Below are 23,439 nucleotides of genomic sequence, written 5' to 3' on the forward strand. Positions count from 1 at the left end.
ACCTCAAACAGGCAGGCAATGGAAAGGATCGTGCGGTGGTGAAAAAAAAACTGCTCATCCCACGCTCGACGACGTTCCCTGAGCCTCAGAAGCATAACTATGCTGCTCCTTCTTGGACTGATAAATTTCATTCCTTTGTTTGCTCACTCGCCCCATCCCAGCTGCGCCAAGGATCCCGATTTCGGTGGTGCGATTGTTTTTCATAAAATATTCAAATTTAATTTCTTCTCACTTTTTCTTCCTCTTGTTGGCTGTAGTTAGCATATTCTTCGCGCGTTTCTTCCCCGGGATTCGATTTGGTTTTTATGTTTTTGCATCCGTTCTAAATCCAAAACGGACCAAAGCTGGAATGTTTTTTGTTGTTGAAAAAAATCGTGCTGCTGGCCTTCCAACGTTCCGCGGCAAAGTGCGGCATTCGGCGAAGGGACCAAAACTCGCCACCACGATGACGACGAAGACAGCGGTTCCTGAAGAAGTGGAAGAAGCCGACCCGTTCCGTTCGTGTGGTGGAGATTACAAATGCGATTTATATACATTATTGCTGGATTCACACAATCGGTGTGAACTATCTGGATTGGTTGGTGGTTGCTCGATTGGCAATTTAATCGGCAAGCAATCCTGGTAGAAGGGTTATTTTGGAATGTTTTCGGCAGCAAAAGGTCGTGAGTCGAACCGAAAACAATGGCCCCCGGGTCTAGGAATTTGAGGTTGTTTTCTGCGAAATGAAATCGACTGGAATGACACCACAAGTCAGTCGCTGCAAATGCATAGCTCGTTGTGCGGATACGCAAATGTTCGAGAAAAATGTCTCAGGAATTGGTTGTAGACTGAATATGACGATTCTATGGAACTGAGATGAATACCAAATTAGGAAACCAATTTGAACCTTATGATAATTTAAAATTTATGCGAATAAATGCTTCATCGAATGTGTTAAAGATTAGCATAATGATTCGATTTTTTTAAATTAATTGTACGATGTTTATGTAGATAATAAGCTAACTTCCCAAACAGTTAAACTGACACACGTGCAGGGTTGCGGTTCTAATCCCGATCTAATCGAGGATCTCTTCAAGTAGAATATTATTTTTGATTGAGATAATCTGGATGCAAGACTGGGGAATTGTCAAAAAAGTTTTCAGATTAGAACTTTGGAAGTTTTTATTAACCATTTGCGTGTGGGGGGTTTCAAACGACCGGTTACAGAACATGAGTCGATAAATATTTTTAATTAAGATTATCGTTTACAGCCAACCAGCCGAGTGGAAGTTAGAATAACTACCGTAAAACTAAACATTACATATACTTGGCAATTGATTTAAACGGTCAAATTGAAGTGAAAATTGAGAAAAGGTTACATGTCTTCTCGGTGAGAATCGAACTCACTACTCCATGTTCACTAGATAGAACGCTATACCCCTACACCATGAGAAGTTAACCTGAATTCGATTTCAACTCAATAATAACGTGGCCATCCAGCGTTGTGTTTGGATGGCCATCTTATTCTTCCGAAAGAGGTGCGCATTGCAAAAGAGGACCACGTGACTATTGAGTTGAAATCATGTTCAGGTTAACTACTGCGTAAATGAGTCTTCTCGTGGTGTAGGGGTAACGCGCTCTATCTAGTGAATAGGAAGTCGTAAGTTCGATTCTCACCGAGAAGATGTGCAACTTTTTACGTAAATTTCACTTCAATTAGTCCATTTAATCCATTTGCAAACTGTATTTAATGTTTAGTTTTACGGTAGTTGATTGGCAATTTTGGGTTATTGGCACATCTACGATTTTTCGTCGGAACAACTCAGGTTTGAATAAATTCGCGTTTCCGTGTACGTAGAACTTTAATTGTATCTCAATAAAAAGACTTCCAGTTTGTTGCCGTTTTTTTTCTATTGATAGGAGAATCTTCAAGTCATTAACGAAAGAATTTTATCGAGTACAGCGTACATCAAGATCCCCCCTCCTTTCATTTAATTTCGTAAGATCCATTCTTCAAAAAGTCAACAATATTAAAAGAAAGAAAAAATATTCATTACTTCAAACCCTGTAAGATATTTTAGGGTTGTTGTTTCGCTGTCATTTTTCTTCATAGATTAGAATTCCATAGAATTTAAATCAGCCTAATAAACTATAATACAGGTTGGACTCGATTATCCGGAGACTCGATTATCCGTAATTTTAGACTCGCTTATCCGGAATTTGTTTTGTGATGTTCTTGTTTTTCAATTTGTATGCATAAATCTGAGATAATTTGGTATTGCAATATACAATATGAGTGGTTTTGCAGTTTTGAACGTATTTAAGTAAAGGGGGTTTGAAAAAGTGTTTTTTTGTGTATGCCTGCAAAAAAATATTTTTCTTGTAAAGACCCCTACTGTTCCTAGAAATATTCTCTGGCTAAGCCACCGCATCATATAAATAAAACAACAAAAAGAGATAATATTTAAGTTCTTTTATCGAAGATTTCAATTTTTTTCTTAGTAATTCGATTATCCGGAGGATTCGATTATCCGGAGTGAAAAAAAAATCGATACTCCGGATAATCGAGTCCGACCTGTATATTAATTGTGTTGGTAAAATAATGGAGGTGAATGAACTCTTAAAATAAATAAATATATAGGTACCGTGTAGCAACTGACATCCTCAACTGACGGGTTCAAACCCACAACACTCATCTTGGTTTTGCTGCACGTTTACCTGTATGACTATTTGGGCCCTATAAAAAAAAAACTTTGTCCAAAATTATTTTTTAATAATTGAAATTTGATGTTATAGATAACTTGAACACATCGTAACAGTCTCCTGGGAAAATATGGACATGACATCGATTACTACAAGCGATCACATATTCTCATGTGTTATACAACATCAGGGTGGACCTTACTTTTCATTTCAAGTCCTATTTAAGTTTAACGAATTGAAGATAGATCAAATAAAGGATGTTTAAAAAAATTATGATAAAGTGTCATTTGATTCCATTTCGGAAAATCTTGTATTATAGGGGGAGATCCCCCAGTGCCGGACAAAGTCGAAACATTGAGAAATCATGGTACAATCAAGATGATGTATTAGTAGAAAAGAAAGCTATTATGTAGACTAATGTTTGCGTAGAATACCACATCCTTGAAATATGCATCCCTCTTTAAAAAAGTAGAAAAGTTTGAAAATATTTAAAAAATTAACGTATCTTGTTAATGTTGAGCCTATTTAGTAATTATTTTGAATATGAAAAAATACTTTGGATCCCGCGAGCATGATCGAACACAATCCTAATTTGATAGTATGAATGTATTTTGTACCATAATTGAAGTAAATATGGACAAATTACAATTTTGGTTAAGCACCTCCTGTCCCTCAGTTTCGGACAGCTTGATTTGTTATATGATATCTTTGTAATTATTGCATCAGTGTCTCAAAATACTTTCATTTTTCATGGGTTCCGTCGATCATGGTATCAAACATGCAATAAAATTAAGAAGAATGAACATTCATAACAACATCGTAAAATGTGCTGTTTTTCATCATATATGAAAGAGGTTTTTGATAGGCATCTTGCAAACTAAGAAAAACTCAAATAATTTTTGTAAATGTTGCAATTGCATTGAATTGGTAATTATAAACTATTTCTATAGTGTACACATTCAATGATGTTCAAATTTACAGAATTCGAGGCATTACCAGATCGTGTCCGGTATTGGGTGCCACCTTTCAAGATCGATCAATTCGGTACTAAAATACATCATCAAAACTCAATGTCAAAATTCATGTTTATATTTTCAATTTTTTTTTTGTACACTATAAAAATGATAATATTTATCATAAATGGGTAACACGAGCCCATCAAATCAATATTTTTCGAATTATGAATTTAGTGGTTTAAGTGTCCGGTACTGGGGGATCTCCCCCTACTGTTTTCTGCAGCTGCATTTATTATTAATGGCAATAAATATTGAAATTGAAAGCGCCACCCTAAGCCACCATGTGGTTCAGCCCAATTAATTAATGCCATTATGTTATTTATATTCTCCAGAAGTCATCACGTCTGGCACAAATATGATGAAATATATATGCTTTGATGAACATGCTGGAAGATGAATAACGACTTGTTGAAGGCCACTCCTAGGCGAGCAGAAGGAGAATCCCGATGACGAGGATGAGAACCACAAGTTCGTTGCTTTCGCGACCGTTGTTAAAGCCTTGAAGCAGTGGGAGCATACAAGAGGGCAAGCCGCTAGACGACTGGGTGAATTTGTTGTACAAACATATTTTAAAATTCAGTGTGTGTTTCGTTACACTTTTTCACAGCTTTTCATTGAGATCATTTGTCTTCTGGCTGGGGAGCTTAACTTACTTGTGTTTGTCCGCCATTCCACCGCTACACTATATATGTGCTCTACGATACACTTCTAGACGACCGTTCGTTGGTTGACATGTTGGCTAATGGCGAAGGAAGGTTACATTTTTGCCGTACCACATGCTCGTTGGTGGGTGCACAATTTACTGCATCCACTCACAAGCAGCACGGGTTTCCATTCTTTATCCATTCCACAAGTACGTGAGAAGATTGTTCAAGTTTAATGTGTTGTTGTAATTGTTTTAGGCTTCAATTGACTACTTATACTAAGAAGTTTTTTCATATGAGCCTTAATTTGATTTTGTAATCCAATAATTGTTTTTTTTTTTCTTTTAATTTATTAAAAGTTTCCTAATTTTTAATCTACACGATAGTTTAACATGTTCTCAGTACAACAGTATGACATTTTTTTTTCTATTTTGCGATTCTAGCGGGTGCTTAATTAATTAAAATCAAATCAGTCAAATTTAGCTTACTGACATGGCTAAATGCCTTAAGGAGAGGATGAATCAATTTAAATTTTCAGGTTACAAATCTAGAGGACCAAACAACCGTTCAAGGTGAAAATTTGATCGATTGGTCACTTACTGGTGATTACAAAACTATATGATTTTTTATGAAAAAATAACTTGCATGTATCGTATCCACAGTTAAATTATTTGGAAGATTAGTAACTTAGAAGTTTTGATACAATATTGAAGTAGAATTGCAAAATCATGATTGTCTAAAATTATGGTAGAGACGTGCTACTATCTCAGCGTTAGCATATGTAGGAGTTCTTAAGACCCTGAGTACATGAGTTTCAATTAATAAAAACCTAATGAATTATAAACATTTTGGGAATCCCGTCAATAACTGAATAATTTGTTTATACTTACAAGAGGTGAATAAAATGCTGAACTATCTACGCCGATGCTCGGGTAAGGGTTCTGCTCGGTTGAAGGATAGGGAGTACCATACACACCAACACTACCGGTTGGTATCCGGGAGTAGCTGGACAGTGCTAACCGGGCTGAATCATATTGGCAGGAGCATACGGTTTGTCCTGATACAGGATCAGTCATAATAGGCCTGCCATTCTCACAGCAGGAGGTCGCCGGTGGAGCATTATTTGAGGTTTGTGAGACAGCCCCGGGGCTTAAGGCACCTGATGGCGCGCCTGTTGCTGAACCACCCGGGCTCAATGATGGAGCGTTCGTGGTCGAGATTGGTGACTGTGAACTGGCGGTTGTCGTCTGTCCACCACCAACCAACAACTGCAAAGAAAAAAAGTTAAGAAAAGAAAAATGAAACCTTTTAATCAACCTGCACAAGCTCATTCAAAACCCCTAATTTTCCCGCCACAGAAACCACATTCTGCTTCAAATTAAATTATTTATTGTCATCAACTCCATAGATCGTATTATCCCACTTGAGTTCAACACACCTCCGCGATCTCTTCAACCCCCTTCAAAACCACACCTCAACTCACACCCGGTTGTAATAATCACTTCAAGTGTTAATATATCGTCAAATATTGTCTTTTCATCTTTCATCACCACCATCATCGTCACCATCGACAGCCGTATCGAGACATCTTGCCTTCACTCTCAGCCAAATTACCTTTGATTCACTCTATTTCCCAAAACATTGGCGGGGAAAAACAAAAGCAAAAAGAAACTGACAACCAACGCAACAAGCTAAATAAATAATGAATCTAATGGCCGGTTTTGAAGAGTCAACCGGCTTCTTTGGGATTTGACCTTCTTTTCGGCTGTCTTCCCCGGCCACCCTGAGTTTTTGGCTCTCGGCTTTGTCTTAGCCAGTACTTGCAGTCAGCCTGGGCACACGGTGTTGATTATTTACGTTTGTTGTTCTATCCGAACCCCCGAAAAGAAGGGAAATATACCAAGCAACTTATCGTATCATCTTCGGGATACCGGAGGGAATCGACCGGGTCGAAACCTCAAAAAATGAACGCATAGCAAGAGAAAGAGCGAGCGGGATGGAGTGCGGCTTGTGTGTGAATGAGACGTCTTTTGAAAGACATTGACAGCACGCCGACAGCCATGAGACAGCCGAAGCGGAACGATCCCCTCTCGGCGAAGATGACAACATACAAACATATCAAATTACGCGATGATAGAATGCATAGTCAATTTGATTTTAATATTTGTCATATAATATGTTAATTTACAGTTAAATGGGATTAAAGGATTTCGGCTTCGCGGCTGATGGTCGTTTTCACCGATTAGTCGCATGGATGCGAGAATATTAACGCAATAATGTCGGTTCTAGTTTGTATGCTTCGGTGACGAAATCGTAGGTAAACTGGAGATGATATACATATTGGAAATTATTGCAAATTAACTATATTACGCATAGCGTAATTCCATTGAATCTTGATGATAATAATCTCGTTTTAAGAAAACCATCTTTAAAGTTTTTTTCAGTAATTATACCTTCTACACTAAAGTGACCAGACGTCCCGGATTGTGCAGGACAGTCCCGCATTCGAGCCACCTGTCCCGCATTAGCAAGCGTACCGGAAAACGTCCCGGATTTGATCAGTTGATCAACAATAATTGATATATAATTATGAAAAGGTCATGCCGAAATTTTCTGCGATTAGGGATGTCCCTTATTTTCATGGTAGACAATTTAACAAAAAATATTATGACAGTTCAATATTGAGATGGATATGCAACAATTTGTGTCTCTACTATGTTAAGTTGAAGATGAATTGAAGCCACCTCTAATTTTGAAAAGTCAAATGTAGAGAACCAGATAATAATTTGCGTCTTACCAATTCGTCATTCGCTGGTGGTGATCCATCGATCAAATTTTAAGCTTTTGCGTTGGTTGGTTTTCGAGATTTGAGCCATTGAAAATTTGATATGTGGCTTCGATTCAACTTTACCTTGAAGCGCACTTAAATCTTAGGATAATTGAGTGAGCTCTGGGCACAGGTATTTTGAGGTTAAAATGTAAATTTTTGCTATGGTAGAAGCACCGGTTTTGGCCATAGTGTCAAATGTAGCCATAACTAGCTATACTCCGATTCATGCAGCAAATTAGCATGATGCACTACGTGTTGAGTAGAACACATTCATATGTTTACTGCACTCATTTATTTGTCCGAATTAATACAAACCGTGAAAGAAAAAATCTTCTTTTTTAAATTTTTATACACCTAATTTGGCCTGGGTAATCCTGATTTGGCTATTAACATAAAAAACCATTGTGATTGACCAATTTATGAATCGAAATTAGAAATGTGGCTGAAACTGGTTCTGGTGGTCTATGTTGACCAATGTGATAAAAAAGTTTCTGTGCAGTTCCCATATGGTTCAAACATAATATGGATCAAAATTTTTTTTGATTGAATTTAAAGTACATACAGAGCTTTTCATATATATTTTTTTATAAATATTTTCTTTAAGCTGATCAAAACCGGTGCTACTACCCTACATTTTTTAAAAAATCTCTGCATAATATCAAAAACGAAATTGAATGAATTTTCAGTTCACGTGATTGGAATTCAAAAATAAAATAAATTATTGTGACGTTTGAGCGGTGCCGAATTCACCGGTTACCGGTCACGTTAATAATACGGCACCGCTCAAGCGTCGAATAGTAAACTCGTGTATCGGTCCATAGAACAATTTTACTACGGGAATTAATTTTGTGTTTGAATTCTTTAAAGATTGTCTCCAGCACCCGTATTTACACAATAGTTACGTCATGATAGATTATAAATCTTATAATTAATATAAATTTCATAAGATCTCGAGTATCAGTAAATCTTGCTACGTTACACAGCAACCCGACAATCTTTTCAGTAAAACAACAAGAAACTAGGTGTGTACGTTCATTCATGAATTCCTCCAAGAATTTCTTTTAATACTACTCCAAAAACTATTCCATGGAATCCTGAGAAAACTTTTTTTCATAAATATTCATGTACTGGATTGGAGATGGATACATTGATGAGATTTTCAAAGTATTCGTATAAATTTCTTCATGCGTTCCCTCTTGAACTCGTCCAGAAACTACACCCGGGTTTTCTTATTAAGTAATTTTGCCAGGTTCCCCATTTTGTCAGCCTAAAATTTATCGAGGGGCTGACAAAATCGGGTCAATACTGTGTTGTGGTATTGCTAAATAACGTCACATTTAATAATGTGCGATTGTTCATACATAAGACATACATCAGAATAGAACATTTTTAAATATTTTAGATATTTTTGTCCACTGAGCTATGAAATTATAATAAAAACATTAATTCTGGTTTTTTAGATCGTCTTGAGAGATAGAAATGTAGGATAAAATGTTTTGAATTATGAAAAAAATGTCCCGGATTGAAGAAAAATATATCTGGTCACTTTATTCTACACCAATAGTATATAGGAGCCAATAGAGCAAGCCAATATTCAACGAATTATGTTATTTTTCTGTTAGACCTAAAAATCACCTGAAAATACCTTTGGAAAGCGTAAAAAGGTAAATTTGTTCAGTATACTTCACTCAAAATCGACCAAACTGTCACTTACGCCCCTTTGCGTTTGGGCCCCCCCATTGGTCATAAATCAGAAACTTTAACCTATTTTTGTCTGTACCGAGAAACCCTAATTTTGAAGTCAATGAACGTTTTACACACATTCCCTCATAAGAGAGATAACGATTTCAAGAGAGGCGGACAAAAGCGAAGAGATGTAAGTGATATTTTGGTCGATTTCAAGTAAAACAGTTTTTAGTTATTTTCTCAAACGTAGGTTTGTGATCCTTACACCCCTTTGCATATAACCTCCTAAATTTGATGCAGGCCTAAAATAAACCCAGTGAGCAAGACTTTGTTTTTCTAATGCAAAGAGAGCGAATTCAACTTCCGATTTGTTTGACGGTATTTCAGAAGATGTATGATTTCTTGGCATAATTGTTCTTGATACAAAATTTGACAGTTCTGTAATGGCAGCAAAACAATCAATCAATTATTTATAATTGTGGAAATGCTCATAAGAAAAGTAAATTGAAATTGCAAGCCTTGTTCCATTGAGAAAGTAGAGTAACAAAATTAAGACTAGCAAAAAACTGGGATTTTTCCAAAACAAAAAGAGAGAAAGGGCTTCTAAAACATCTTAACATCTTGTGACAGTTGAAGTAATAACGGGAAATGGGGGCAAATTTAATGGTTCGAAGAAAGTGGAAATTTTCGGCATATCTCCATATTCACATAACACCTTTCCTTCCATACGGATACCCTGCTCGCTGCCACATGTGTATAATAATGCTACTTATAATAATGTCTCGCACAAGAAGCCATGAACAACAACACAAGCTTCTTATTGCTCACTCTACACACCTTTTAACCCATTCTTTACATAAAGAGCCGATTTGTTGTAGAGGATCATGGCGTAGGCAGCAGCGGGAGAAAACTGAGAGAGGAGGCACAAAACGATAGGATTAACATTTAATTCCATTCTCCTTCTCGTGTCACATGAGATGCTTTATAGCTTTTAATTATCTTTGAAGATGTCGCCTTTAATAATACACACATTAGCTGCTGCTGGCTACCAATACGTACCCGTTAAAGGAGAACGGGGGATGGGATATCCTTTTGGGTTGGTCGTATAGTAATATTGAAAAAAAAATATATCACACAATAGTTCAGAGAACAACTACCGTAAAATCTGATGGCATTAACCATTGTGCCACGCGATTACGTTTCTTGCCAATGGAGTACTACAGTTAACTCTCCCTTACTCGATATTCCGTATCTCGATATCGAATTAGAGAACCATAGTAAAAGTTGGTTTTCATGGCTAACTAGATGGTCTCTTGGATCTCAGTTGCACTGGTTTTGTGTTCTGTAACTCGATGCCTCCCTAACTCGATGGTCCCTTCAATATCGAGTTAGGGAGAGTTGACTGTAGTAGCGAAGCAACTTATGGTGGAAGACTGTCACAAACTCTTAGTTCTAAACATAGATATGAACATGGTTAAGGCCTGATAATTTGATCAGGTGCCCAAAGAGGATTTCCTTATCAACAATTGTATGAATTCGTTCAATTTATGAAATAACGTAATATTCCATACAAAATAGTTTACATTTAGGCGTGTTTAGCACGATATTCTTGAAATTATACAGAACTTTCATATGCATTGAAATGGTAATTATAAAGCAACATATAACTGCTTTTGAATCAAACGATCATCACTTTGACGAATGACTAATTTCATCCTTCTCAACTATTATCAATTTATAGATAACATGCATACGTGAGAAAATGTGCTAATTTTCGTAAACCATGCGCAATATGATAATGCAAGGAGACAGTAGTAAACTTTCAGTTTCAAACATGGATTAAAACATGGTAACAGCATAAAGGTTCAAGAAGATGTCTAAGAAAGATCTAAATACGATGCTGATTTCTTCATCCAAAGATTTGTGGATTTGTGAATGTTGATGACAATAGATGAAAATTTCAAGAATGCAATAGGAAATTGTCAGTTTTTAAGTTTCTAACATAGTATTCTTAAAATTATTTTTAAAAAAACGTATTAAAATGGTAGGATTTCTGTAAGCATATTTGGATTTAGGACCCCAATTTTAGCATATGGAATTGATTTGGAAACAAATTATCATCACTTCAACGAATAATCATTTTCACCCCAAATCACCCAGTCACTCCAAATGAACTCCAGAAAGTATTTTTTTAATTAGACCAAAGTTGTAGAGAGCAGTATGTCTTCAGAAAAGAGTCTTCTTTTTTAATAAAAAGGGCAAGGCACATTTCCTTTTTAATTTTTTTTTGAATCTTTCGAACGGATGTCTTCTCCTGCCATGTATTTTTTTTTTAATAATAATTTCTCGTTCAAATGAAAAACACATATGGTGCACAATTGCATCTTTTAATTGTATAAAACCAGTCATCGAATATTGAAAGTCGAATACCATCAATCGATAGCATTGGTTTGAGATGTTAACAAAACAGATGTAAATGTTAGACCGGGATTTGAACCCTGATCTAGCGCGTGAGAGTCGCGTTCAATGACTCTTGGCCATCTCATCACGCTCAGCGGGACCAAATTTTATTTGTTACAAGATATGTGTTGCTGCCTAGGTTGCTGCTCTAAATGGATTTGTTGGAATACTCTTCGATTGAAGTCTACGCTAGTCCATGGATGGGGGTAAAAGAAAAGTCAACGTGGGCATTGTCTACTTGCCAAACTTTATGAAATTAATCAAACATGCAGTTAAACATTTATGAGTTCTGGTATCATCAGTTTGTCTTTTAAAATAGCACGAAGTCAAAATCATTAATTTACTACAAAATTCTAAATTATTTTTTAAATTTGGTATTTTTTAGATTTTTTGGCTAAAAGCTGCATATTGCTTTAAATATCACGCTTGGGGAGGCAGTCTAAAATCGAGGATATCATGTGTAGTTCCATTCAAATTTGAACTAAATCCGCAAACGTTAATACCCTTTTCCACTGTTACTTAGTCATTTTTCAGAGAATAAATCCTATAAAATCAATTTCCACCTTCTAAGCCAGATGAATATGGAAAGCATCAACATGCTCGAATAAAATATCAGCTCCATTACAATCTTTTCGAATCCTGAGTGCTCACCTGTTATGGCGTATAGAACTCAGAAGATTGCATTCCCCATTAGGCGATAAATTAAAGCCAATAGGGCAGCGAATAACTGTTGCTTATTCCAGTCGTACTAATTAAGCTCGATTCGTTCCCTCTCTGTACAATGTGTTCGAGGCAAGAAATCATTTGAAAGTGAGAGCGCGCTGCCGCACTTATTGATCGTGGAAAATGGAATAGTTATGTTTGTTCAAGCACTTTCAAAGGAATGACCAAGACCTCTTCGTAGACCATTTCAGGAGTTAAAATCTCGTTACTTGTTCAGCGGCATGCTTAATTTCGTAGAATGGTATACACTTCTAAGCATCGCAGAAACTCCATGATTTGGTTTCAATGTGTTTTTGTTCCACCAATGAAGCTTGAAGCTACCGCGCTTTGGCCTTAGATATTGGAGATTGCTGTAGTAGGCGGCAAATCACGTAGAACGAATCAACAAAGCAGGCCACCACCATCGAAAAATTATCACGCTCCATAAAGTAGGCGAAAAAGTGCAAATTAAAATGCAAATCAATTTAACATGGCCGACTACACCACACCGCGGTGCGTAACAATTAGCGGAAATTTGTAATTAGAATTTAGTCAAACAAACAAAAGTAAAACGGCCGGAACGAAATAACCCTCCCAAGATGTTTTTCCGAGCATCGACGTCTCTTGGTTTACTTCCTTGGGTTTGTTTGGTTTTGTTTTTATGGCCACATTTTCTCCCCGCGTCCATTGGCGAAGAACGACTTCTTTGTGCAGAAAAAAGCGCCCCAGAAGGAGCAGGAAATTTTACAGCGTTTTCGGACTCATTCTAATGACGTCTTAAACAGAATTAATTTTGTGATTTATCTTACTGCTGTTTTTGTTCTCTTCGATGGGCTTTTGCTTATTGCACATCACCAACCATAAAAGTCCAATTAGAAATTCATTCTTTATGTTCACTGAAATGTAGAACAATTTTTTTGTGGTCGTAGTTCGTCCTTTTTCCATTTACGGTGGGACCAACATAGAAGCCATTCCGAGGACGTTAAAATGATGCTTAGTAGTAACCCATAAGAGACAAGAACGTCACAAAAGCATAGGTTATTACTAGCAATCCATCCTTTTGAAGGCATTTGTTCTGATTGCATTTTATATCTCTATCTGATTTAATCAGATAACCCAAAGTAAATATTGGCTAAATCCTCTTCACCACTGATGATTATTGCGGGTATTGTTAAAGTTGTGTTTAATGAACCTCTGCTTTTACTGCGTTTATATGACTGCGTTTTATGATTTATTACCGACAAGGCATAAACAAACAAAGCCCCCAGCCGGTTGCAAGTTTCGGTCGCACTTTGAAACTGTTTAGTGCGTTTAATAGTTCGTCATAATCGACATATACTTACACTGACTGTCGACAGTTTCAGAGAAAGCGTAGAATAATGATCATTACTGTCTATTAACGAGCCGGTAGCTAACCGTATTTAGTTCATGAGTACACGTATTGACATATATTCTTTAATGGTCCCCTCCCTAGTGTCAACACACAAGCGAACAAAACTGAACTACCCTAAAGCCTTTATCTTTACGGCCCAAGCCATTATCCTGACAATTTAAGTACCTTAGTCCACGCATTTCGGTAACAGTTTCTGTCTTGTAGCTCGATAAATCAAGGCAAGAACAGTGCCACTCTGGTTCCCCCACTGGTTACTCTCTCAAGATCCATTCCATCATAAATAATTAAGATAGCCGCAGCAAACTTCCGCCACGTTGTCAACGTCGTGCCGGGCGGGGACACTTTTACCCGCGGTAATTAGCGCGGAGTGAAGAAAGCTGGAATAAGCGCTAAGTTCCTCACGGGAATGTGTGTGGTGACAACGTGTCAAAAACACCCCTTGAAATTTCGGTGGCCAACCCACTCCGGTTTGGCGGATGAATCAGTACACAACACGCCGTTTGCCGTAGACGGATTTTGGGAAGGTCACTCCTCCACCACTTCTTCGGAGCACAATCAATCATCGCTAGTTTGGCAGCCAGTCAGTCGTCCTCCTCCGGAAGGGGCGGCTAATGTGCGTACCATAAGGCAACCGGTCCCTGCACCACGGAATGGTAATCACTTATAAGGCTGGAACGAGTTATGTTTCACTATACGCTTAATAATTACAACGCCTAATAAGAGTGGTTGAAGTGACCGAAAAGAACCAATTAATTTCTGTGTTACCATATTTCTGCGTGTGAACAGATTTTCTTTTGAATGAACAAATATGTGCTGCCTAAAACGATGACACCATAGAAGTATTGTTTTAGCTGGGAAAAACAAATGTTTATTTTTGAAGTTAGCAATGATAGCACATAAGTTTGAAGTATATAAGATGTCTACATGTATTTGAATTTGAAAGATAATTTACATCGTATAGGTACAAACAGATGCATCTTTAATAATAGTTATGAAGGTTTTCATACAAAATAGCATAGGGTTATGCATATAGATATATAGATCAGAGAATCATTGCGGATAAGTAGAAGTCTCGCATAACTTATGATCTCGCCCTAAAAGCCATTGGTAATCGAGTGTGTAGCTCCTTGTTTCTAAGCAAATTAATGGACCAATATACAAACTATCAGCACTGAGAGATAGAGGAGGAGCATCCGTTGCTGGACGAATGTCACTCTGGATATAAAGAATGCGTTCAAGAGCGCAAGCTTTGGGCGATCGACCAAAACTTGACTGCCTTAGTTTGACCTATTTTGATAGCAAGATTCTATTATATGACACAGAGGAGGGGGGCAAAAAAGGGGTCGAATTACCGCTGAAGTACTCCAAGGTTCAATTCTGCGCCCAGGAATACATAGAATGCTATGTATTTTAACGGTCGATTACTTAGGATCGATGGATGAATTAGCGTTTACCGCAGCGCACTCCATCTCCATAGTTCAGGAATGGATGAGGTCAAGGAAACTGGGACTGAGGTAGCGGTGCTCAGGAATCGCAAATCTTAGCTAAGGGCTAGAGATGGGCGAAACGGCTCTTTTTAGTGAACGGATCACTCACTTTAGTGAATCGGATCTCAGCGGCTCGTGAGGGAAGAATTAACTGAACCGAACGAACGGATCCAACGGTTCATTCCGTGTCTCGCGACTCGCGTTCCATGTGTTGTATGATCTTTTACTAACTCATTATTCGTACATTCTTCTTCAAATCTCACGGTTCGACCGGAAACGAACACGAAATTCGTCCAATTTCCCTTACCCGAACCAAACGAAAGATGCAAAACTATGTGCCTTAACGTTCAGTTGGATACTTTCTCTCTTTATCTCTTGTTTGTGTGTAATGCAAATGGACGAGGGAAACTTGCCTGTGTATGTTGAGAACGCGGTGAGGCACGGAGCGGCAGCAAACTCTGCTTGCAAGTGTGGCGTGGCGCGCAAAGCAATGCACATGTTAAGCGTTATAATGAAGCCTCGATACGACCGAAAGAGAATAGGAGAAAAGAATCAGTTTGCTCTTTGCACGGGTCTCTTTTCATCTAATCTGTTGTGTTGTGTGACAGCTGATCGAATGAACCGACTCTCGCAAATAAAAAAGAGCCACGAATCACTCGTTCAATTGAGTGATTTGTTTTTTTTTTTAACGGGTCCGATTCATTTTGTCCATCTCTACAAAGGGCGCTTATCTCGTTGGTAGGTAATTGGGCCATCAGGTCCAAGCGATATCTTAACACTATAGTAGTCACAGCCAACACAGGTGGAAAACCTTGTTTTTGTTCACAGCATCAGCGTGGTGCTTCTGGCGATGGTCAACCGCGCCACAACCGATGGTTAAGTATGTAATAATCGTAACTAGTTCAGCTTCACTATCCACAATAAATAGCCAAATGTAATAAATATGTAAAATGTCTCTATCCCCTTATTAATATAAAATCAAAACTTTGTCTTAAGAACAAGCTTTTGATATTCAAACAAATTTTCAGGCCAGCCATGTTGTATGCTGTACCAATATGGACTAGCTGTTGTAATACCAGGAAGAAAGCTCTGCAGAGAATTCAAAATAAAATGTTGAAAATGATTCTGAAGCTTCCTCCCTGGTATAGTACCAATGAGTTACATAGAATATCCAATGTTGAAACATTGGAACAAATGTCAAATAAAATAATTAATAATTTCAGGCAAAAATCGTTACAATCTTCTATTGCCACGATTAATGCGTTATATGTTTAGGGTAAGTTAGGTTAAGTATATTCAAAGCATTTTTTTTTCTCTTATAAGTAGGTGAAATCAACTCACCTGTAAAAAATTTGAACTGCTACTGCAAATGAAATGTAATATGTTGTTAACAAAATATTAATGGAATCTTAAATTTGTTTTACCAAATTAGGATGCTAGTGTTGTCTAATAACACAGAACACCTAGATATAAGAAATGATTGAATGTTTGGAATGATACTAATAAAGAAATTAAAAAAAAAATCCACAATAAATATGCCTATGGAAAAGACTTTCACGGCTACTGTAGGCCCAGATAGCCGTAGCGGTAAACGCGCAGCTATTCAGCATGACCATGCTGAGGGTCGTGGGTTCGAATCCCACTGGTCGAGGATCTTTTCGTAAAGGAAATTTTCTCGATTCCCAGGGCATAGAGTATCATCGTACCTGCCACACGATATACACATGCAAAAATGGTCAATCGGCAAAGAAAGCTCTCAGTTAATAACTGTGGAAGTGCTCATAAGAACACTAATGCTTTGCCCCAGTTGGGACGTAATGCCAGAAAGAGAGAGAGAGAGAGGCTACTGTAGCGCTTTGGAGGACGATGTCTAACATTTCCTGACTTATTTTATTTATTCAAACCCGGACCCGACCCGAACCTGAAAAAGTTTCGTAGTTCAAACCCGACCCGAAATCCGCAAAATTTTTGTGTGAAAAACCCGAATAAAAGCCGGGGTAGGTTATGGAGAAAGGGTAAATTCATAGTTTCTGATGAATAAGAAAGCTTTTAGGTTGTTGCTCTGTTCATAATGACAACCAAATCCGACTTTTTCAAGCACGAACACGACCCGTACCCGATAACTTGATAGCCTTTCAAACCCGACTCGATCCCAAAAATTTCCAAATTTTCATTTCGGGTTTGAAAACCTGAAACCCAACCATCTCCAATAATTTGTCGGATTTAATCGATACCGATAATTCCGCATGATATTTTAACGTTTAGCAAAGCCATCTTGATTAGAAAACCGTAGTAATTGAACCCTTGAAAAAGGTTCCAAACGGACCGAAACGTCGGGAAAAATCTAGCGTTTACAATTCCTTAAAGACTGCTCACGCTCAGCCACAAATCCTCAATCGAAGCTCACCCTGAGATCAAAATAAAGCCAAAGGTCATTTTTGTTTAATTGTGCGTAAAATAATTTCAATAAGTGTGTAAAATATGCAGAAATGCATGCAATTTGATCATAAATAATAATATTTTATTTTCCCAAGTCTGCACGTGAAGTAACGATGATGTCATTCGTATTCGTAACATATTGAGTACATATATCATCCTGGATGCATGAGTGTGATGCTTATGGTAAGTGAAATCAAGGAACTATACTTTAAACATTTAGCAATGTGAAATTCTGTAATCTCTATCATTACGACCGTAAAATATAATGTTGCACATGCTCCTGTTTTCAGCCAATTTTTCCGCCTTCGTTCGTTTGCGGATGCCTCAAGTACATCATCTTGCATTCAAACGATGAGAAAAAACTGTGCAAACTTCAGCCCGTTAAAATTGACCATAATTTGCATCACAAATTTTCACCTCACACTACTGTCTCGCCAAACTGGACATTAAATCGCAGAAATAACAGTGATCGTCTGGAGCTAAAGAGTTTTATAATATCATCATAAACATAACGATAATGATAATGCCAAAAAGAGTATACCTTCTGCCCCCCTTAAGGGCATTTCGAACATTGGCCCATCAATATCGTAGCTTTGTTTGAAACATGAGATCGGTCATCGGAAAAAAAGAGGTAGAAACTACTACCCGACATTTTTTGATACCATTTTTTTCCTTGAGCAATGAAAGATGCATCTTAATTCAAGTAGCCACCGAAATTCCGCTCAGCTCCAGCTAGTGATGGCCGTACACCAAACGGTGAACATATTAAATTAAGCTGAACCAAACTTTCGACCGATTTTAACCCCAAAAACCAGACAGGGTTTCCATTTCATTGTTTCTGTGAAGCCCAACAACGAGAGGGTCGAGCAAATGCAAAAAAAAAAATCGGCTGCCGATTTTATCAGTCTTGGGGCAGTTGTCCACAAGACCGATGTTTCGTTGAGTAGCAAACCATCAGCAAAAACCGAAAGAAAAGCTTTCAATACTCGCTCTAGGCCTTTTCTGTCTCTGCTTCATGGCCGGGAACTCATCAACTTATGAAGTCAGCGCAGTAATGCGACTCTGCTGTGCTATATTTATGAATTAAAATGCATTTTCATACACACAGAAATGTTATCAGCTCATATCTTCATAAGACGTGCTGGTAGTGACGGTTATATGCGCTCATATAAAAATGACTAGAATACGTATCATTTTCTGGTTCGGTTTCCTGCTCTTCCCGCACCATAAGGTGGATGTATTTTTTGTCGCCTTCACGAAGGCTTGCCGTGGCGCAATCGATGCGAGAGCAAGCGTATCGTGCATCGATGGCTACAGGGTGCGTTGATGAAAAATATAGAAATTTGTTCTTTAATTAAATTTGTTTTCACAGTTTACTAACTTCCTTTTATCGGAAGCCAAACAAATACTCATTCTCAACAAAGATACGCGCTTAGTATGGGCCAATTCAATGCTCAACAGACTCACATACAACAGGGGATTTCAGATCTATTTCCTCGTGGAACACTGTTTAGAACAAAATTGTTGGACAGAGCACATGATCAATAATTAATACCGAATGGTAGACATGTAAGTTGATTAGAACTGTATTTAGTATTATGTAATAAAAATAATACTTTTTGCTAATTGAGGATAAATTAATTTCCCAAAACTTCGGGGAGCCCGATCTGTATACCGCTGGATCTTAATTGAATTATATACTAATACAAAATATTTTTACATTTTGAAAACCTAGTTTTTGGTTGCATGGAAATTATTTGTTGCTTCTATAGACAAAGGGGATTTAGATAACCTAAATCTATTTGTACTAACATTACCATATTTGCATTCTGATATTATGCTCTGTATTTCCAGACCATTCTGAAACAAACTGTAGCACAACAGTTTATTGATAGCGCATTGACTTCCATATGCCAAACCGCCAAAGTCAATGCGACTGACAACCGTGGACAACTTAACGCATCGCATCGTGCATCAGCCTCAAGAGGTGAGCAAAAAAAATATGGGCCGAATGGAGAAAGAGCGAGTAAACCAGAACACAATCCCAGTCATACATTATAAATGTAAGATAAATTTGTTGAGATAAATCGTTTTATTGACAATTTATTGAAATATTTTGATAACATTCAATGATAATGATATCATTTTTTGATGTGATGAAAGTTTTATAAGTATTTTTTCTCGTCGTGTGGCTGTTGCGCTGAGAGATATTGATGTTATCCCTCCAGCACTAGATTTATATTTATGAACGCATTGCGACGTTATGCTCCGGTTTTGCAGACTTGTTTCCGAGGACATGGGAATGATTTATCGTCTGCCATGTACCTTCTGTCATCTCTGTCTCTCCTATTTTGTTTCTCTTCGGTCTTAAAAAAAGAAAACGTTTTTACCTCCAAACTCCTCCTTATCGCTGAAACTGTCCATCTTTCCTTCCTGTAAGGTGCGTTTATTCCAGTGGCCTCCTAGCAGGTCGTTGGAACACAACGATCGATAACGACCGAGAAGCATATTTTTTGCATTTTAGATCACATCTCGGCGCTTCGCATAATATCTCCAGGCCATGATCCTGAGTGTTCTTCGTTTCACCTATCCTTCGCCAAGTTCAATTAGTCAGGGTCAATAGTAAGCTGACCAAATTTCTGCACTAATCGTTTCCTACTAAATTTGTCCTACTTTAGACCCATTTCGATCACAATCTAAGTTCCTTGCTAATACATTTAAGTGCCCAATGAAAAGTCCTCAATGATGCGCCAAATGTGTCTCAAAAAATCATCAGAAACCCTCATGAAAAATTTGAATTTTACTCCCATAAATATTTACATAATTTTCTACTGCCGTCACCGCTCTTATTGATGCATTTTCGGGTGAAGCTGTTTATAATAACAACAATAAATTTCGGCGAATATTGTTATTACCTCCATCGCGCCCGACGGCGATTTTCGCTCGCCGACGTCGACGCTATCTTTAGCCAGTCATCGGATGCAACAACCAGCCAACTGCCGCCAAGAAAACGCACTGGGCGCAAGACACCGACCTAACCGTGGTTAAATTTATGGACTCTAATCGACGAAGCCTCGAGCAGGTTTCGATCAATCAGTTCGAGAACCCTTCCTGCGTGGATAGAGAAACATAGTAGCCCTGTCCCGGTTCGACCAGGTTCGGTGATACGCTTATCCAAGCAGCCCTGTCAGATGTTTTCGCACTTTACCAAGGCGTTCCCCTCATCACCTCTTTTCTTAGATTCTGCTTTGATTCGCCATCGGAGCGGATAAATCATAATAAATAATAAATTACATTAATTGAGATATAAATATTACTATCGACAAATGGATAATTCATCATTTTGTTGCACTTTGCCTCGCACTCTCACTTGTCCATCGACCAACCAAGCGAGTTGTTTGCGACTGTATCGATTACCATGGCCAGACGTGTAGACTTAACTTCGAGGTGTCTTAAATTAAAGGCGCTTCGGCTCCAGCTGCAACGAAGAAAGCTCATCCCATCTCTATACAATGACTCGCACCTTTCGAGAATAAATCCTTTCACACGAACGCACGTGCTTCAGAGTCACTTCCTGCGGCGCTTACTTATGTGTCACGTTCGCACTGTCGACGGAAGGTAAGCATAATCGATATAGAGAGCTTCAATAACAATTCAACAGCCGTTCCTAAATGTTTAACTTCCGATGCGCTAGCTCACGACTACAATTGCCCATAATTATTTTTATCCCACGACAATCGTTTTCAAACGTACATTTTAAGCTTAATAGAAATGCCATGATTATTTCCTAAGAAAATCTATTTTGTTCCCCTTTTCTTCATTTGAAGACAATACGTATGCCAATGGATATGAAGAAAAAATCTCCACTAGTCGGTGTTCGACGATTCAATATCGACTTATAGAACCGTAGTAGGAACAAAATTCACTGTTAACTAAGATTATCTTCTCATAACAGCTATGTAGAGTGCTACTCCATGAATCAATATTTTAGATGAAATTACTAATTTAAGATAAAAATAATTGCAATCTTCATCTTTTTTTCTGGCATTACGTCCCAACTGAGACAGAGCCGCTTATCAGCTTCTTTTGGACACTTTCACAGTGGAAGCTTTCTTAGCAGTTGACCATTTTTGCATGTGCATATCGTGTGGCAAGCACGAAGATACTCTATGCCCTGGGAAGTCTAGAAAATTTTCGAACCGGAAACATCTTCGACCGGTGCGATTCGACCACACCACGGTTTTGCTGAATAGCTGCGCGATTACCGCTAAGGTTATCAGGCCCCAAGCATACATTCTCCTTGTACAAGCATAACCGTCTCATTTGGAAAAGTAGGCATTCGGAAAACTCTTTCGAAGTTTGATGTTTGTTTTCTCATACGAATGTTCATAGTTTTCTACTAAATTTCTGAATGTTATAAGCAGGGTTGGGAAAAATTCTGAAATTCACACTACAGTAGGCAAGCGCAGCAAATCACAGTCAGCGGAGCCAGTGAAACTCACGCCTATTGCTGCTGTAAGCAAAATGCCTTGAAAATAGCAAAACAGCCGTTGCTAAGGGCAACCCAAAACTACTGTAGAAAAATGTGCTATTTCCCGCTGTATTTCCCGCATTTACAGCCTTCAATGACACTACTGATTTAGAAAATTCATGTACCCAACATAGGTTACATGGTGAGATTCACAATTTTGAACTACTGTATTAGAAGAGCCACATGATTTTCGCAAAAACTCAAGCCTACTACTATTACTATTCCCAACTCTGATTATAAATAATCATTCAGCACCAAAGCACAGACTTTCCATTCTAGGACTACTAATCAGCGAAAAAAATTAGCCTAACTCGTAATTTATAGTTGCTATGAGGTTTGAAAATTGATAGCTAGACTGATATTCCTTTATTTGACAATTTAGACTGCATTAACTTCACATTTTTCCGGAGCATTTTCAAAATTTCATGGCTACTATGATAGATTCCTCAATCAGCTTTTCAAAGCATTTCTGTTCTATTACTAGGAAATTTCGGTTATTGCTAACTGCTTCACTGCTAGCGCCTGGATTCACAATAAAATGTACTACCTGTAATTTGACCCATGGTAATACATTTGATAAAGCTCACCAAAAATGAATATAAAACACATATTTTTCCTCTCTAATGTCCAAACATAACTGTGCATTGGTTATCTAGAAAGGACAGCTCCCAATAATCTGTATTTAGTTCAATTTTCATTTGATTCTCGTATGCGTCCGACTTTCGATCAGGTCAATAATTTGCTTCCTATTCCGGACACCAAGAATGTATCTGAACAATCGTTAATAAGAGCATTTTTCAGCTCATTCCACTTCACAGCAAGTGGGCACAATAGTTAATTTTTTTTTTTTTGAAACATGTGCTAACATCAAACACTGTTTTCAATTTGAAATAATACGGATCTTTCTTCAAAGGCAACTGTTAAAATTAAGTTAAACAAACAAAATTAAACACTGAAAAGTGTAGAGTATTGATATGCATTTTTTTTATGTTTTGCAGCCTAGTGCGATACATTTACTTTTACAACGTACAATTAAACTTAACCCTCTAGTATCTAACCCCGCCTTTAGACGGGGTACACTTAGGAATTTTGTATATTTTTTCGTAGCTCGGAAATCGAAATGATTTTATTTTTGGCTTTAACCTTGACTCATAACACGTTTATAAGAAAAGTTTTTCACAACTTTTGAAACTTTTTTTGTAATTTTGAAAATTGTTTGAAAAATTGTATTCTTATATAACCTACAAATGTTCGGGGTTCATTTAACGTGTAATATAAAAAATCGTACCTTTTATATTTTTCTACGATCAACCTAGGGCAAACGCTCCCTTAGTGGAGGTAGCTCCAATAGTGGAGGTAGTGTGTTTCGTTCTAATAAATGATTATGTGATATTTTTCTATGATGCACGATGTGAAAATGATACAAGTTATCGAATAATATTCATGAATTTTAACCGTAAAACTATTTAAAACAATTATTTTGCTTAATTTTTTTGCTCCTTTGCACCAATAGTGGTGCATCAGTACCCATAGTGGAGGGTCCCATAAGGAATCAATGGTTTGCGCCAC

At 37.6% G+C, this 23,439-nt stretch overlaps 1 protein-coding gene across 2 annotated transcripts in view; it reads right to left on the reverse strand.

Moving 5' to 3' along the window:
- LOC5569243 (homeobox protein araucan) overlaps nucleotides 1-23,439 on the reverse strand; it is a 161,123-nt gene that overhangs the window by 109,493 nt on the left and 28,191 nt on the right. For both annotated transcript variants that reach the window (XR_002500338.1, XM_021844136.1), the window contains exon 2: nucleotides 5,233-5,610. Coding sequence is in view for 1 of the 2 variants with exons in the window: in XM_021844136.1 (XP_021699828.1) it covers nucleotides 5,233-5,610 (378 nt within the window). In the remaining variant the exon portion in view is untranslated. The remainder of the gene's footprint in view (nucleotides 1-5,232; nucleotides 5,611-23,439) is intronic.

This window comes from Aedes aegypti, chromosome 2, assembly GCF_002204515.2.
Source record: "Aedes aegypti strain LVP_AGWG chromosome 2, AaegL5.0 Primary Assembly, whole genome shotgun sequence".
In the NCBI taxonomy this organism is placed as follows: Eukaryota; Metazoa; Arthropoda; class Insecta; order Diptera; family Culicidae; genus Aedes; species Aedes aegypti.